This window comes from Miscanthus floridulus, chromosome 3 (genome assembly GCF_019320115.1).
Source record: "Miscanthus floridulus cultivar M001 chromosome 3, ASM1932011v1, whole genome shotgun sequence".
In the NCBI taxonomy this organism is placed as follows: domain Eukaryota; kingdom Viridiplantae; phylum Streptophyta; class Magnoliopsida; order Poales; family Poaceae; genus Miscanthus; species Miscanthus floridulus.
The window spans coordinates 62,234,463-62,250,785 of NC_089582.1; the positions used below are offsets into that span (position 1 = coordinate 62,234,463).

General features: G+C 45.5%; 2 protein-coding genes across 6 annotated transcripts; one reads left to right on the top strand and one right to left on the bottom strand.

The window, feature by feature from the left end:
- Nucleotides 1-2,322: 2,322 nt before the first annotated feature.
- Nucleotides 2,323-8,172, top strand: LOC136541741 (protein HIRA-like). Of its 2 annotated transcripts, XM_066533805.1 has the most exons (10): nt 2,323-2,711; nt 3,777-4,052; nt 4,222-4,473; nt 4,561-4,958; nt 5,044-6,028; nt 6,401-6,611; nt 6,737-6,971; nt 7,094-7,216; nt 7,352-7,472; nt 7,628-8,172. In XM_066533805.1, the coding sequence occupies exons 1-10, from the start codon at nt 2,604-2,606 to the stop codon at nt 7,823-7,825; spliced, it is 2,907 nt and encodes a 968-aa protein (XP_066389902.1). In that variant the 5' UTR covers nt 2,323-2,603; the 3' UTR covers nt 7,826-8,172. The 2 variants fall into 2 exon arrangements, with proteins under 2 accessions (XP_066389902.1, XP_066389903.1); XM_066533806.1 differs by lacking the exon at nt 2,323-2,711 and having other exon boundaries at nt 3,923-4,052; nt 4,219-4,473.
- Nucleotides 8,173-8,280: 108 nt separating this feature from the next.
- LOC136541742 (GDSL esterase/lipase At5g03610-like) lies at nt 8,281-11,389 on the bottom strand. Of its 4 annotated transcripts, none has more exons than XM_066533809.1 (4): nt 11,117-11,389; nt 10,725-10,980; nt 9,015-9,340; nt 8,281-8,905 (listed from the first exon to the last, which is right to left on the bottom strand). In XM_066533809.1, the coding sequence occupies exons 1-4, from the start codon at nt 11,156-11,158 to the stop codon at nt 8,375-8,377; spliced, it is 1,155 nt and encodes a 384-aa protein (XP_066389906.1). In that variant the 5' UTR covers nt 11,159-11,389; the 3' UTR covers nt 8,281-8,374. The 4 variants fall into 4 exon arrangements, with proteins under 4 accessions (XP_066389906.1, XP_066389905.1, XP_066389904.1 ...); XM_066533808.1 differs by having other exon boundaries at nt 10,725-10,985; nt 11,117-11,387; XM_066533807.1 differs by having other exon boundaries at nt 10,725-11,003; nt 11,117-11,386.
- Nucleotides 11,390-16,323: the final 4,934 nt, after the last annotated feature.

Consider the following 16,323-nt stretch of genomic DNA (forward strand, 5'->3'; position numbering starts at 1 on the left):
TAATTCAGCTGGACCTGATGATGATGATAGTATTGATTATTGAACCTGTGTTCTCATATCAGTAACTGTTGTTTAATTAATTGTACTTAATAAGCAGCAGGTTGCTGCATAAAACATTGTTGGAGATCTTCATCATAAGATAGTACTCCTATACAACATTCATTCTTGTGTTTCTTGGCGACCAGGTCAGATCGGCCTCGTCTTCAGAAACGTGCCTAGCTTGTTTATGGTGTGCTCATGTCAATGATTGGATTGATTGTTGTAAAAAAAATGATTAGATTGCTAGATGCTGGCTGTCTGTGCTATACAATCTTGCTCATGTGGTTCCGAACTACATATTCCTCAACTCTAATTGCAGGTTGGGGTTCTTAGTTGTTCTGGTGTTCCTCTCTGGTTATGGGTTATTGCCGATTTCCCACCAATATAATGTACCATCTAGCTTTAAATAGTTTTACTATATCACACACTTGATTTTTTTTTCCTTTCCTTTCCTTTCCTTTCCCTTTCTTATAGCATGCATGGAACGGAATAATAAAACCAAGATTCTGATGAAAATTTTCTTTCCCACACCCCAATTTTGGTTCTTATCAACCTATATATGTTGGATTTACACTCAACTCGTACTAGAGTTATGGTGATTATTTTCATGTATTTTTAGATAGAGTTGGTATAACTAAAATTCAGGTATGGAGATGGAATATGTTTCACCTGATCCTTACAAAGTTACAAACACCTTTTTTATCTGGATATTGAACTCCTCTAAAACACTATATTTTTCTGATAACTTGCTCACAAAATTTAGGTGTTGGAGGATCACGGTATGGAATAGACAATCCTTGTTTAAAACACAAAGATATTCTTAGCACAAGAAAATACACCTAAAGCCTATTTTTTATATAAAAGTAAAAAGATTTGTTTAACAGAGAGTTTCGAGACGGATCTTGTAAATAATGGAGTTAGAGATGACATGAATTGTGCAGACATTTTGTGCATGGTAGCGATGGCCATGACCCTTGACAATGTTTGTTGGTGTCATGTTAAGTTGGTTGATAACAGGATCTAAGGAGCCACACATGAGTCATGAACTGGAATACGGAAAACTCAACATTTGACAGAGTTGCAAGGCCATTTTGAAGATGTCAAGACTCATGGGGGATTGAAACCATTCGTGTGTGAGACGGTTTAGCGGCTGGCGCGGCGGAGATCTTAGTTGTTTTGTGTTGTGTGTGCCAATTGCCCGTGTTATTTGAGTCTTCTTGTTGAGGTGTGAGCTGTTTTTTAAGGACGTGTTTGGTATGAGTGCTCGGGATCCTTTCTGGCAAATCACTGCAGCACACACTGTAGCCGAATTGTTCATCTAATCTGTTTTCCTCTCACATTCTTTCCCTTCTCACTGACCCGGAGCCAGAGAAGTTAGTATTTTTTTTTTTGCACGCTACAGTGTGCTTGGAGCCTGGACCGCTACAGCGTGGTAGCACGGTAGAAGACGTCAAAACTGAAAGAGGCCCAGCACAGCCTTCGTAGCTTTTCACACGTTCCACTCGTAGTCGGAGGATTGCGAGCCCTGTTTCTGTTTCTGTTTCTGTTTTGCCTGCCACCGTCGGTGAAGAAATGAGCAGCTGCCTAATCCGATCCAACAGATTTTGTTTTGTTTTATTTATTTTCTTTTTCGTGACTAGGCATAGTATTTATTTTCTGAACACGTAGGTACAGTATATGTCTCGGGTTTTAATATTTTATTTGGGCACATTAGAAAGGGCAAAGAAAGAAAAAGAGAAAGAGACGTCGTGGATAATTTGATGGATGATAATCTTTTGAGCAAGCGTATTGCTTTTGCTAGCACTGAATTTCTGTGTCAGCTTCGTGTGAACAATCTGTCTGACAGTGCCAGTTGCAAAAGCTTATGAATTCAAGCTCTCGTATGAATATAATAAATGAATAAATAAATACTCCGCACATAAACCAACTTGAGCTTTCGTAAAGACAGTAGAGGTCAAGCAAACAGTACACTGCTCTGTTACATTACAATCACACGGCCTATTCGTCTCGAGGAATTTGGATGGTTCGAAGAAATTTACGAGAGAAAAACACTATTTCAAAAGAAAAAAAAGAAGCAGATCAAGTCAAATTTAGGAACACGCGAACGGAGGCACAATGTGCCATCCAATGTTCCTTCTCCAAAGTACTAATCTTAAAGCATGCAACTTTATTGTACGGTATATATACGATTTATAAGAGACAAAAAAAAGGGACCAAAAAGCAAATTAAATTCTCGACACAGCTCTGCCTTTTCCTTCACAAATTCACACTTTCCAATTCAGTTCAATTTTCATTCGAATTCATTTTCGATTTTCGTTCGTTTTTGTTCTTCGCGCCGCCGCCAAGTAACCTCCGGATCCCTACTCCTCCAATCTTCTGTACATCTCGTCCTATTCGATTTCCCCCTCGATTCCCATTATCAGTCGCCCCCTCCCCCCACCACCACCAGATAGGAGGGGTTTCCCTACCAAATTCTAGGTTTTGGGCATGCCCTCGGTTTAGGGGTGTAATAGCTAGGTAGGGTTCCATGAGATAATCACGGGAGAAATCTAAGGATTGAGGAGATGATTACGGAGAAGCCAAGCTGGATTCGCCACGAGGGCCTACAGATCTTCTCCATCGATATCCAGCCCGGCGGCCTCCGCTTCGCCACTGGCGGCGGCGACCAAAAGGTATCAAGTGTTGTTGTTTTTCCTTTACTTGCTTCTAGTTTAATCCGAGCGCAGCACTGTATTTTTCCCTTTCTCTTTTATCTTTTCCATTGAATTTTTTCCTGCTGACTTGCCTTGTCGCCTTTCTCAGTGCTATAATAGCTTAACATCTGCGTGCTAATTGTGCTTCAGTGATATCCCCAGTTGAAAGTATTTAGAGGTTAAGGATTACAAGTAGGCAGGGGCCGTCTTGCTGCCAGGTGACCCCGGCTGGCCGGGCTCCTCGGCGAACACGCAATAGAATTTTAGTTTTATCGTAAGGATTGAAAACAGAATTTTTATAGCAAACATTCATCGTAGTTTGCCTAGGCTCTAGAACTCTCTTCAGTCCACTACTACTAGTAGCTTATGAGCATTCCATTGCATTCCTGGGTCCAGCTTGTTTGGTTAAGGTATTAATTTGGGCATAGTCACAAAGTTCCCATGTCGACATGTTGTGGAACGTGATACGCTACTTATGAGAGGTTTTTACATGGCTGGGCTGAAAAAAAACCCACGTACCCAGGTTGGGGATGATGTTCCCGGGTTGAGGGTTGATACCTTCCATCCCAAAATGTAAGTTGTATTTTGTTTCGTTAGAACACACCTTTGGCTAACAATTCTCTAGTTGTACATAACCTTGCCATTAGCAGTATATCTGATGTAATTTTAGAATTACTGATTTAGTGCTGGGTTTTCAACTGGGACTTATTGTGAAGTCACTATTCATAGTCCCAAATTTTAATCTCATAGGGTTCACTATGTTGTTTTTAGTCCATATTAGCTATCATGTTGCATTATAATTTATATAGCTTACTGTACTGAAGGTTTTGCATTGATGTGATTCTATTGGTAACTTCATTGTTGAGTGATAATTGAAAATTTTAAGATTTAGTTGGTTGTGATTTCTTGTCATGTTATTAACACATATTTGTTTGTAACCTGTTATGTGATACTGAGGTGTAACCACTGTTTCATATTTTCCTTTAATCATTCATAAGTGATCTCCTTACCAAGTTCCTTTTATTTGCTGTGGTGTTGCAATAGGTTCGAATATGGAGCATGAAATCTGTGGATAAGAATAATGCCAACAATGATTCCAGCCAAGGGTTGCTAGCTACAATGCGTGACCATTTTGGATCAGTAAACTGTGTGAGATGGGCAAGGCATGGCCGCTATCTGGCTTCTGGATCAGATGATCAGGTTATCCTAATTCATGAGCGAAAAGCTGGTTCTGGAACATCTGAGTTTGGTAGTGGGGAACCTCCAGATATAGAGAATTGGAAGGTTGTTATGACCTTAAGAGGGCATACTGCAGATGTGGTAATTATCTTCCATAATTGCACCCATGCTGTATATCTTCCCTAGTTTTTCTTAAATAAGCATTTGTAGAATTTGTGCTGTTACTCTTTCTTTAGCTCTTATTATTACCTTTTGTTATTGTTACTGTCTAATTATTGAACACCCTTTTCTTTTGCTGTGCCTAAAGTAGGTAGATCTTAATTGGTCCCCTGATGATTCAACATTGGCTAGTGGCAGCTTGGATAATACTGTTCACATATGGAACATGACCAATGGTATGTGCACTGCCGTCTTGAGAGGGCATTCCAGCTTGGTCAAAGGTGTTACTTGGGATCCTATTGGCTCTTTCATTGCAAGCCAGTCAGATGATAAGACTGTTATAATATGGCGTACAAGCGACTGGAGTCTTGCTCACAAGACAGAAGGCCATTGGGAAAAATCTGTATGTTATGTTTCCTTTTTTTAAAAAAATTTACTATGATCAACATGCCCTCAATGCATTCCTTTCTTACTTTCCTTCTTCCTGCAGCTTGGTTCAACATTTTTTAGACGACTTGCATGGTCACCTTGTGGCCACTTCATTACTACGACTCACGGCTTCCAGAAACCTAGGCATTCAGCCCCCGTGCTTGAAAGAGGCGAGTGGTCTGCTACATTTGACTTTCTAGGGCATAACGCGCCTATCGTGGCGGTTAAGTTTAATAACTCAATGTTCCGCAAGAATTTCTCAAATGGGCAAGACACTAAAGCTGCACCAGCTGGTTGGGCCAATGGAACATCAAAGACATCGTCAAAAGAACAGCAACCATATAATGTTATTGCTATTGGAAGTCAGGACAGAACAATTACTGTTTGGACGACAGCGAGTGCGCGACCATTGTTTGTTGCTAAGCATTTTTTCTCTCAAAGTGTGGTTGATTTATCTTGGTAAGGCATCTCGTTTGTTCCTCAATATAGTTAATATTACCCATATACCCAAGCTCACAGTGATAATGTGCTTTTCACTTGACAGGAGCCCTGATGGTTATTCACTTTTTGCATGCTCCTTGGATGGATCTGTCGCCAACTTTCACTTTGAAGCAAAGGAGCTTGGATACAAGTTAAGTGATTCTGAACTGGATGAATTGAAGAGGAGTAGATATGGTGATGTCAGAGGACGACAATCAAATCTGGCTGAAAGCCCTGCACAGTTACTGCTAGAAGAAGCATCAGCAAAGCAATCGGCTAGCAAAAAGGGGACTTCCATTGTCCAGCAATTTCAAGCACCGACAAAAGTTTCTGCAGATGTGCCTAACCCAGCTCCTGTTGTGCAAAGTCAGAAAGCTCCTGAAACTTTACCTGAAGCTGAGAAGAAAACATCAGGTCCTGCTGCTGATGATATGAATAAAGTTACTCGGTTATCTAGTCCATTGAAGCAGAGGGAATACCGGCGTCCTGATGGCCGGAAAAGAATAATCCCAGAGGCTGTTGGATTTCCTTCCAACCAGGATAACATACCCAGCCGTTCTCAGAACCAGGCTATGGATTTTTCATCCCTAGATCAGCGAATGAATGGGATAAGACCATCTTATGGTGGTAACAGTAACTGTAACAACTCTGGAGTTAAGGATCGCTCTGGTGTCACAGCAAGGGCGAACATTACAGAGAGTCTTGTTATTCAAAAAGCTTCAACCAGTGCTGGCAGTGATGGAATGTTGAGTGTAGAACGCACTGGATCTGTAGTTCCAGGCTCTTTGACCTGCTCCGCACTTTCAATACATGTGTTTGATAAGAAAGACAATGAGGATTCCTTGCCAGTCTGCCTTGAAGCAAAGCCTGTAGAACGCGCTGCAGGTGATATGATTGGTGTCAGTGGTGCCTTTTCAACAAAAGAAACTGAGATAAGGTGTACAAGAGGAACAGAAACTCTTTGGTTGGATCGTATATCTGCAAAGGTTACTGTCTTGGCGGGCAATGCAAATTTCTGGGCTGTTGGTTGTGAAGATGGTTACCTGCAGGTGAGTAATATTTTGTTATCTGAATTTCTTATAGATTGATTTTTTTTTTTAAATGGATGCTACCGCCCCTCCTTTTTTTTAGGCGCACACACAACTGAAGATTTGAACTTTTAAGTGTTGAGTAACAATTACTCCAAGAACTTGTAGATTATACCATGCAAATTAAGTATGATTTCAAATTTCATGGTCGTAAACATTATAATATATTATAATATATATGAGATATTGACGGTCAAAGTGTGGCAGTGGACTCCACACCGGGTCAAACTGCTCCTTTATTTTTTGAAAATGAGGGAGTACTATGTAACCCCAGTCAATTATTATTGGAATAGGCTTTTGTGTTCTCACAATCGACTGCTCTTAATTAACTAGGTTTACACAAAATGTGGAAGACGAGCAATGCCGGCAATGATGATGGGATCCGCAGCCGTTTTTATAGACTGTGACGACTGTTGGAAATTGCTTCTTGTCACAAGAAGAGGTCTAATGTACATATGGGACCTCTATAACAGGACCTGCATTTTGCAGGACTCATTGGCTTCTTTGGTTGCATCTCCAGATGAGTCGTCAACAAATCATGCTGGTAACTATTTGTACATATAGTCTTCAGTTCCACATACAGCCTGAGATGGCTATTCTGAACATTGCTGCATCTAAGTGTTTGCTGAAATGGTTGGTGCTTACTAGTTATCTTTGCCTTGTTGACAGGTGCAGTAAAGGTTATATCTGCTAAATTCTCAAGATGTGGTTTTCCCTTAGTTGTCCTTGCCAGTCGCCATGCTTTTCTTTTTGACATGAGCATGAAGTGCTGGTTAAGGATTGCCGATGATTGTTTTCCAGCATCAAATTTTGCTAGCTCATTTAGTTCCCCCCAAGGTGGAGAACTAGGCAAGTTGCAGATTGATCTAGGCAAGTTCATGGCTAGAAAGCCTATATGGAGCAGGTTTGCATACCGCTTTGATTGCTTTAGTATTTATGAACACTTGAAATTATGTCTATGGCATGCTGATGTACTACATATCAGAGTTTGCTCTAAACATACTGACGTGGGAGTTTCTGTTTCAGGGTTACAGATGATGGTTTGCAGACACGTGCCCATTTAGAGACCCAGTTGGCAGCTTCTTTGGCTTTGAAGTCACCACAGGAGTATCGCCAATGCCTTCTATCCTACATACGGTTTCTGGCAAGGTTAGTTATGTGGGGGATCAGCTGTGTCTGTTGAACTGACCGACAAAATATGTCAATATCTTTGTCCGATGGAAATTACTTGGTGATGATTTACTGGCACATTTATTTTATGTTATTTTTCTTGTTTATATGCAGAGAAGCAGACGAATCTCGTTTACGTGAGGTTTGTGAGAACTTCCTAGGTCCTCCAATGGGCATGCTTGGATCTGCATCATCTATGGAACCCAAAAATCCATCGTGGGATCCTGATGTTCTCGTAAGTCTCTTTCCCTCACTATGTGCATACTAGACTCATCCACTTTCTAGATAACCATGAGGGTTCATGAACTGTAAATAGATGACACTCCAGTTCTCATGTCCTTAGAGTACATGATCTCCAGTTTGTAAAAGTAACTGATGGCAATTGCACAGGGGATGAAGAAGCACAAACTCCTCAGGGAAGACATACTTCCATCGATGGCATCGAACTGGAAAGTCCAGCGGCTGCTCAACGAGTTTATGGACCTCCTATCAGAGTATGAAGCTGCTAAGAGCAAAGTTGACCCAGTAGATGTCACACCAGCACCGCAACCAGCGCCAGAAGTCAATGACGACGTGGTCACCTCGTAACGGCCCCAGTCTGGTTGCTGGCGACTTACTGACCTCTCGGTAAGTATGATAGGATAGCAATCTTGATAAGTTCTTATATGGACCAATCAATCAATTAGTTGTGCTTGTAACTGGTAGATTGTTTAGCGAGGTAGGTGACCTCAGGCAAACACTGATTTTGAACCCGTTAGCTGTAACGCTGTGTAACAGTAGAAAAATGAAGCTCTCCGCCTGGTGATTATTGTGTAACAGTAAAAAAATGTAGAAGGCCGGATAAACTCATATGCCCTTTTTGTTTCCAAAGCAATATTGGTCTTTGATGGTTCAGTATGCAGTGCTGGCCCACTGGCAGTGTATTTTTGTGAAAACTTGCGTCGTCATAACTCGTATCAGCTTTACATTGTTCCAAGAAAAACTGACACTGACATTTTTTAGAGGAATTGCAACATGAGCATTTCAGTAATCATGATCGGGCGGGCAGATCATAAACATATGGTTAGCTTAGATATAGAGTAGCTTTTATATGTGTCAACAGAAACTGAAAAATGTTGGAATTAATCGATCAAGTGATCAGTTGGAAAGGAACTCGCGGATCTTGGGCCTGAAAGTCTCGGCGACCGTGGCCCAGGCTGCCTGCGTGGGGTGGACGTTGTCCCAGTAGAAGTGTTTGCTGGGGTCGTCGCACAGCGCGTACTGCCTCCTCCCGTCGTCGTCCTGCTGGCCGCAGTAGCCGCCGCCGGCGGTGCTCAAGAAGGTCTCGCAGCACGGGCGCCTCGGCTCATCGAACCTGCTTGCCGCCGCCGCCGACGGTGGCGCGTCGGCAAAAGCCGCGAAGGGCGCGTTGAGGTCGAGGAGGAAGAAGGTGCGGTTGGCCGGGTCGAGCGCGGCGAGCACGGACTGGAGCGCCGCGTTGTGCTGCGCCGCGCCCGCGTTGGCCAGCGGGTCGCAGCCGCTGTAGTTGAGCGCGCGGGTGAAGAGCGGCGTGCACCCCAGCGGGTGCAGGTTGGTGACCACCACCCTGCGCATCCCGACGTCGTCGCGCAGCCGCCGGAGCTGCTGCCCGAGCTCACGCACCACCGTCGGGATGTACGCGATCGCGGCCTGCGTGCGTGCCATTGCAAGTGTCAGGGGGGCATCACGTACGCATCAGCTTCAGATGTATCATATATATGGTAATTGTTGTTTGTATATGTAGTAGTAGCTCACGTACGCTTGTGCTGTTGTCCTTGTCGGCGGCGTAGGAGTAGTCGTTGCCGGAGACGACGACGAGCGCGACCCCACCGCCGTGGGCTGCTGCCCCCGCCGCAGGGTGCTGCCGCTGCGCCTGGAACAGGTCGATCTGCGCGCTGATATTGCGCTGGAAGTTGCCGGTGTCCAGCACGCCCGCGCCGCCGACGGCGAAGTTCATGCCGCGCGCCAACAGCCCGCGGGCGGCGCCCCGGCGCAGCTTGTACGCCACCGGCGTTGGCATTCCCATGGCCGAAGCTGCATCATGCCACATGGTTCCAATTCCAATTTCCAAGCAGCAAACGGACACTGAGTTAGTAGTAGCACCGCAGTTGATTAGCAGGAAGAAAAAAAAAAGCTTTACCACACTAGTATTATAGTACTGGGACTTGAGGATTTCAGATGCACGCGCGCATGTGCTTGGTGTTTAACTAGTGAGTAATGACACCGTGTAGCATGCCATTAGCAGATGCAGATTCAGATTGGCCATTTATACTACATATTATACTATTATAGCAGTGTGATCATCAGCGGGGACCGTGCAAGAAGAATTCACTAGCAGCTTTACTTTAATTTGGCACCGTGCGATAATAACAAGCATATGTATATAGGCGGCAAAATAAACACCAATGCGTGCAGTTTGCTCTTGTAGGAAGGAATGCCATGCTGCCACTGTCTGTTTCTCCTTTTTGTTTAATTAGGACTAGGACAGTAGGAGTATATTGCTTGATCGTGACGCACCACCGCCTGGCTAGCAAGTTAGATATGCAAAATATTTGATCGATGATGCACTTTACGCTGAGCAGATGCCCTGTTGGGTCGAGAAAGACGTTTTGGACGCATCTTGACTCGAATTTTCGTCCCAACGCAGCGCAAGAGTGCAAGACATATATAACGGTCCTGTAGACCACATGCATATTATTATACGGCTGCAATAATGCAGAAATATGGTGCTGCCACCACTCTGATATCTACAATTGAGTTAGTACCGTAAATATGTCATCTGCCAGCTTAACTAGTAATTAAATTGAAATAGCTGATCGATCATGTGCAACCCACGTCTCCACCACGACCCATGCAACGGTTAGGCACGCATCAGCAGCACGCACCAAAACCAAAAGAGACCGATCCAGATGGATGATGCTGTATGTATCTCACACAGCCAAGAGTTGTCAAAATGAATCGTCATGACACAGACACGTCAGTACATGCGTTCTGGTGGTACTGCTGTAGCGCTTGTGTGTGTGGCTGCTGCTTAGCATTGGCACGTATGGCAGGTATGTGTGCAGCCGCAGGATGGCGGACAGACGGTGGATGTCCTACGGCAGACTTCAAATCTGTGAGGCTATCTGCAACTTTGGAAGTTTGCAGGCACCTAGATCCTGGAGACGTACGTGCCAAATTCTCTGCAACCAGAACCAACTGCACTGTCGGCTTCCCCGCTGTATCGTCATCACTCACCATCATTATGTGATGTGATCATGTGAGGCCATCGCCAAGCGGCGGCAGCCAGAGGGAAGCGGACCAGCCAACATCTGTTAGGCACCCCCGGCCGGCCGGCCCATCCCATCCCATCCCATCCCATGTGCATATATAATTCGATCGGTTATTACCAACTGAAATTAATGAACTGAATAGCAGCAGGCAGTTCGATCAGGTTCAGATGGGAACGAATGAATTGGGAGGGAGGTACCTATGAAGTCGGTGAGGACGCGGCCGTCGGAGAAGCGGCCGGTGGGGCGTCCGGGGAAGGTGGCGCCGTAGGGGTCGTACCACGCGTGCGTCAGCTCCCGCCCGAGGTCGCCAAGGTTCCCCGTGTCCGCGTACGAGTCACCGAACACCCACAGCTGCTGGGTCATAGTTGTTGGCGAAGGAGACGACCCGTTGCTGCCGCCGCCGCTAGTGTCAGTATGATCGCCGGCCCTGTGACTGTGCTTGCGCGCCGCCGCCTGCACTGAAAGCACGAGCAGACCTTCACAGGAACAGGATTGGGATGTGCCAGTACAATAATCGAATCAGATGGGAAGTACAGCGAGAGACAGTAGAGATGTTTTAGCTAGCTAGCGAGAGACAGTGTTGCCTTACATAGAAGGAGAAGCAGCGTCGGCGGGAGTCCCCCATGACCATGACCCATCCTCGGCCGCGGGTCGTCTTTGCTCTCGCGCGCTCCGCCGCTACCTGGTGGGGAAGAGGGTTGGCCTGCACTGCCTCTGCAGATGGGCGAGGTGATGCTCCGATGTAGGAGTATATATATCGTCAGGAGCCTGCGTCTTGATCTCCCCTCCCTCTCTCTCTCTCTCTATTCTCTGGGTGCAGGGCTGCGCTGCGCGTGTGGCAGCAGTAGTGGCAGCCATGCACACACCTCACCACCCAAACTCCTTCCCTCGGTTAACACGATACTGCGTGCCGATCATACGTACTCCTCAAAATATAGACTTATATATATATATACAGCTACAAAATAAGTTATTCCGTAGCCACCTCTATTTATGATAATTTTATATACTAATTTACGATAATCGATAATATTAATACATATCTACGATAGTTGGGTTACTATAACACATGGGGATATTTACCATAACATTATAGTAAACCACTTAATAAAGAGTTACTATAATCTCGTAAATTAACATGATAATTATCGTAACTCAAAGTGGCTATAGAATAAGTTATTTTGTAGCCAGCTACAGAGTAGTAGTTCTATATATATATATATAGCTTAATTACGGCATATACTCGAGGAGTCAAATTGTTTTTAAGTTTGACTACATCTATAAAAAAAAATACTATTAGCATTTATGATATTGAATAAACATTATTAGATTAATTATGAAATACTGTATACCTATTTGGAGTAATAAATGCTAATGATATTTTCCTATAAACTTAGTCAATCTTAAAGAAATTTGACTAAATCTAAACTCAAAATTACATTTTTTTTAGGATGAAGGTAACATATATAGGGTTCGTTTGATGGAGATTCTCCATCAGCTCTTGAAGCTGCTCCTGCGTCTCCACAACCAAATGGGGTCTGCTCCGCTGCTGGCTCCTTCTTGGCAAACTCTTGCGGGATGGCGCGAGCGGCAACGATAGAGAGGAATCCCAGGCCACCTATCAATCGATTTGAAATTCTCGCTTTTCGTTCATTTCAGCCACGCCATAATAGCCGCCACAATAAGAAAGATGCAAGCGAGACAGCTAGAAGCGCTCGCTTCGCCACGCCCAACTATTCTTTTTCACGGGAAAGCCAACCAAAAGATTCGATTCGGACTTCGTAGAGCCGGTGCTGCTGCTGTCTGCGTAGGGCCAGGTGGTAGAGTGGAGGAAGAGCGGCGGACGGCGAGGGAGGAGCCCGTGGGGGTGCCACTGTGCGAGCCAAGCCTTGTCGGCAGAGAGCGCGAGGATGTTGTAGGGGTAGAGGTGCGAGGAGATGAGGGCAAGGATGTCCTCAGAGGAGGTAGAGGATGCAGTCGATGCCACCCTCAATGACATCGAGCTTTCTAAAGGGCATCCATCATCGGAATTGGGCTGGGGAGGGGGAGGGGTGTGGAAGGCACCGAAAGGGTGGCAACGCTGCGTGTAGTAGAGGCGCGGAGGGACATGACACTGTGGAGAGAGAAGAAGGAAAAAAGAAACAAGCGAGAAAAAATAAAAAGAAGAAAAGGGAGAAAGAAGAAGAAGAGAGTTTTATGAGCATTTTCCTCTCTTCAACAACCATTACAAACTGTTTTATGAGTTATTTTTCTAATCAGAGAATTCAGAGTGATAAAAAGATACTCCATCCATTTCAAATTATAAGACGTTTTGACTAAAAGCAATATATCTAGGAAAGTTAAAACATCTCATAATTTGAAATGAAGAGTAATTCGTTAGAGAGGTTCTTTGTAAAAAGAAAAGTACTTTGTTAGATAAGCTCTATGTTTTGACTGGAGCCAAAGCCAGGGGCGAAGCCACGTTGGCTTTCCCTGGTGCACATGCACCATGGTAAAATAAAAGTTTGCTAATACCTGCCTTAAATTTTTCATGTATTTTCTTTGAAATTGTACACATTCCTTTATATTTGATAGACTGTGCACCAGGTTTTTTTTTTGCGCCTCTCATCTAGGTACAACTGTAGTATCTGTTCATGGACAGACATACACCAACACCACACACTCACACACACCGCACTCACACTACATGTACATAAACAGACTGTGCACCAGGTTGGTTTTGAGCTGGCTTCGCCCCTGGCCAAAGCTCGAGGACCCGGGACCATACTAGTTCCCAGTTCCCACCATAGTTTCAGTTCGATCATCACAGTACACCAGTGTAGTCCATTGGTCAACCGATTTGGCGGCTCATTTTCCTTTCCTTCTTTGAAGCCTGCCAGTGCCAGCCGGCAGCCGCCATGCATGTTGTGCAATTAATCCCCGTCTCGCTAACGACTCGATGGCCAACTGCCACCAACCCTGCCTGCCCGTGGCTGCCGCTGCATTAACAATAACCCTGTTCGTCGATCGAGCTCCCGTGCGCAACTGCATCAGCAGCAGCTGCTGCATTTCCATTTCTGCGTCGCTGGCTGCGCTGCCCCGTCGACCATCGTCCATGGATGCATGAGCTGACACAGAGGCGTGGCAAATTGGCAGGCCAATGCGTTGTATCTGTTTGGTTGCGCTGCTCGTAGGAGTAGTACAATAAATAATCAAGGGACGGCTGTCTAGTCGCAGAATCTTGGCTTTCAGGAATGCAAGTCAAGCATATACAGTCGCTCAACACGGTCATGGTCGTACAGGCATGCAGCTAATAAAGCTGCAAGCTGCCGCTACAGCTGCTAGCTTCAACAGCAAACGAACAATATAGGCCATGCTTAAGCAGAACCTGTTCCCTGAAATTTTCCAGAAGCGCCAACTTCTGGATTGTTTTTTTTTTAAAAAAAAAACGGGCGATACTGGCTAGTGGTAGTGAGTCACGCAATGCAGAAACTGCGGTTAGAAAGAAAAACCAGAGGTCAGACCGGTCAGGCCGGCCCGTGTATATGTACTGCATCATCATATCCATCGTTGCATCTACGCACTCAGAACACACAGACAAAAAAATAATACAAGAGTCAGAGGCTCAGAGCACAGATCATTCTCGTGCCATTGCTCTTAATTACATTTTGATGGCATGCTACTTGTGTGCGTCATTCACTTGGTGTGGTGCAATACAAAGCATCTTCGGTCTGCAATTTGTAACAGCTTCACGACATGGGACACAAGAATGCCCCAGTCAGATTCAGTACTTGCCAAGAAAGAAAGAAACACGGCAAAGAGAACACCAGTAGTTTATATATATACTAGCAACCCTATGTGTCCAAGACTGCAAGTTCGTCTTTGTAGCGCGTTCATACGCGCATAAGGCCAGTCTCAATGAAAATTTCATAAAGTTTTATGGGCATTAAATATGCTGACATGGCACTGTCTTGATGAAGAGAGAGAAGATAAAAGTTTCATGGGAGTAGAAAGAGTTTCATGGGGATGAAACTCTTATGCACTGTTTTCAAAATATAGGTGTGTTGAAAACTGGGAGATGAAACCCCCACTGAGACTGACCTAAGATCAGTCTTGGTGGGACTTTCATATGAGTTTCATTTGCATTAAATATGTTGCTAGACATTTTTTTATTACATGACAGTGTATTTAAAAAGAGAGAGCAGCAAATAAAACACACTTGGCATGATTACTAACCCTAGGCCCTGTTCGGCTTACCCAGAAACCGGCTTGTTCGGCTGGTTTTTTCAGCCGGAACATTGTTTTTCTCTCACAATAATTCAACTAGAACAGTGTTTTTTCAGCCAGTTTCAGCCAAGATTCAGCAAGCCGAACGGGGCCTATGAGTCATGAAATTAAATGCCAATGAAACCATAGAACGAAACTCTACATTGAGAATAGATGTTTCATCCAAGTTTCATTGCATTTCATATGACGTGGCAATCTTGGAAACAACGCCATAAAACTCTCCATTGAGACTGGCCTAAGAAGTATGTGCCTCAGGGCCTCTTTGGTTGAGCTGTAGTTGTTAGAAAAGCTGCTGTGAGCTGTAGCAGTTGAAAAAGCAGCCGTGAGATGTGAGCTATGGACAAAGCCAAAAGCCGTTTGGTTGAGCGGCTGTAGCTTTTATAGAAAAGTAGCTGTTAACAGGTCCCACGTCTCAGCCGACCCCACTTGTCAGTCACCCAACACATTTTTCTCATGTTTTTTCTATACGCGTCTTCTTCTGTCCATGAGCATGGGGAACAGGAGGCCGGTGAGGGGCGGTGCTCCCGCGAGCCCGCAGAGCCTGGGACGGGGCCGCAACTCGCGTCCGACGGTGCCGAGGACGGGGCCGCGCCTGCGCTGCTGCAGCTAGGGACGGGACGGAACCGCGCCCGTGTCCGCCGGTGCCAGGGATGGGGCCGCGCCCAGATCCAAGCACTAGGAGGGAGAGAAATGGCCGGAGATGGCCTGCTGTGCTGAGCTTGAGCTCGGGCGGCAATGGTGGTACGGCGGCGAAAACCGGTCGAAGGGGCCTCAACCCTAGACGAGCGACGACGCAAACCGGTGGGGAGGAAGGAGGGAGTCAAGGCGGAGCTGTGTGCGTGGCGAATTGGGCGGAGGCGGTTTGGTGGTGGCGAATTTGGCCGGTGGAGCTCGTGCGGGAGGCAATGGCATGCGCGCCTAGGAGATGGCAGAGAGGGAGAGTGAGAGCGAGAAAGTGGGGGAGAGAGATGCGCCGCTGGCCGAACCTGCTTGCTGAGGAGAGGGCACCGCCGGAGGGGAGATGCGCCGCCGGTCCGAGCCTGCTTGCGGAGGAGCGGCGCTCTTTCTTTCACGCGGAAGAAGACGAGTCACGAGCAAATCGAACCGGTACGCACATAATGGATGGGATTGCGGATAATTTTTCACCCCCACGGCCGGTGGAAGCAGCTCTTCCCCTGCTTTAGAAAATGAACTACGTGAAAAGCTAGCTTTTGCAAAAGCTATAGATCTACCATAGGGCCTTTGGTTGGCTTTTGAGCTTTTGGTACGGCGAAAGCCAAACCAAACACCCCCTGAATTGGCTTTGTTGTTCATAAACAAGGCTGAAACTTTTAGTTAGGCCCATTCATGCACGTGACTTGCCCTTAATAAGAGTACTAGTAGTAGTACTACTACTACTAATACAATTAAGCAACGAGGTGGTTGGTCTGTAATGTCTGATTGGCTAGTAATCTAGTACCATCCTCTGTGGCAACCGTACCACTGCGCGTCACATGGGCAGCTGCGCTGCAAAGGCAAGGAAAACAAGCT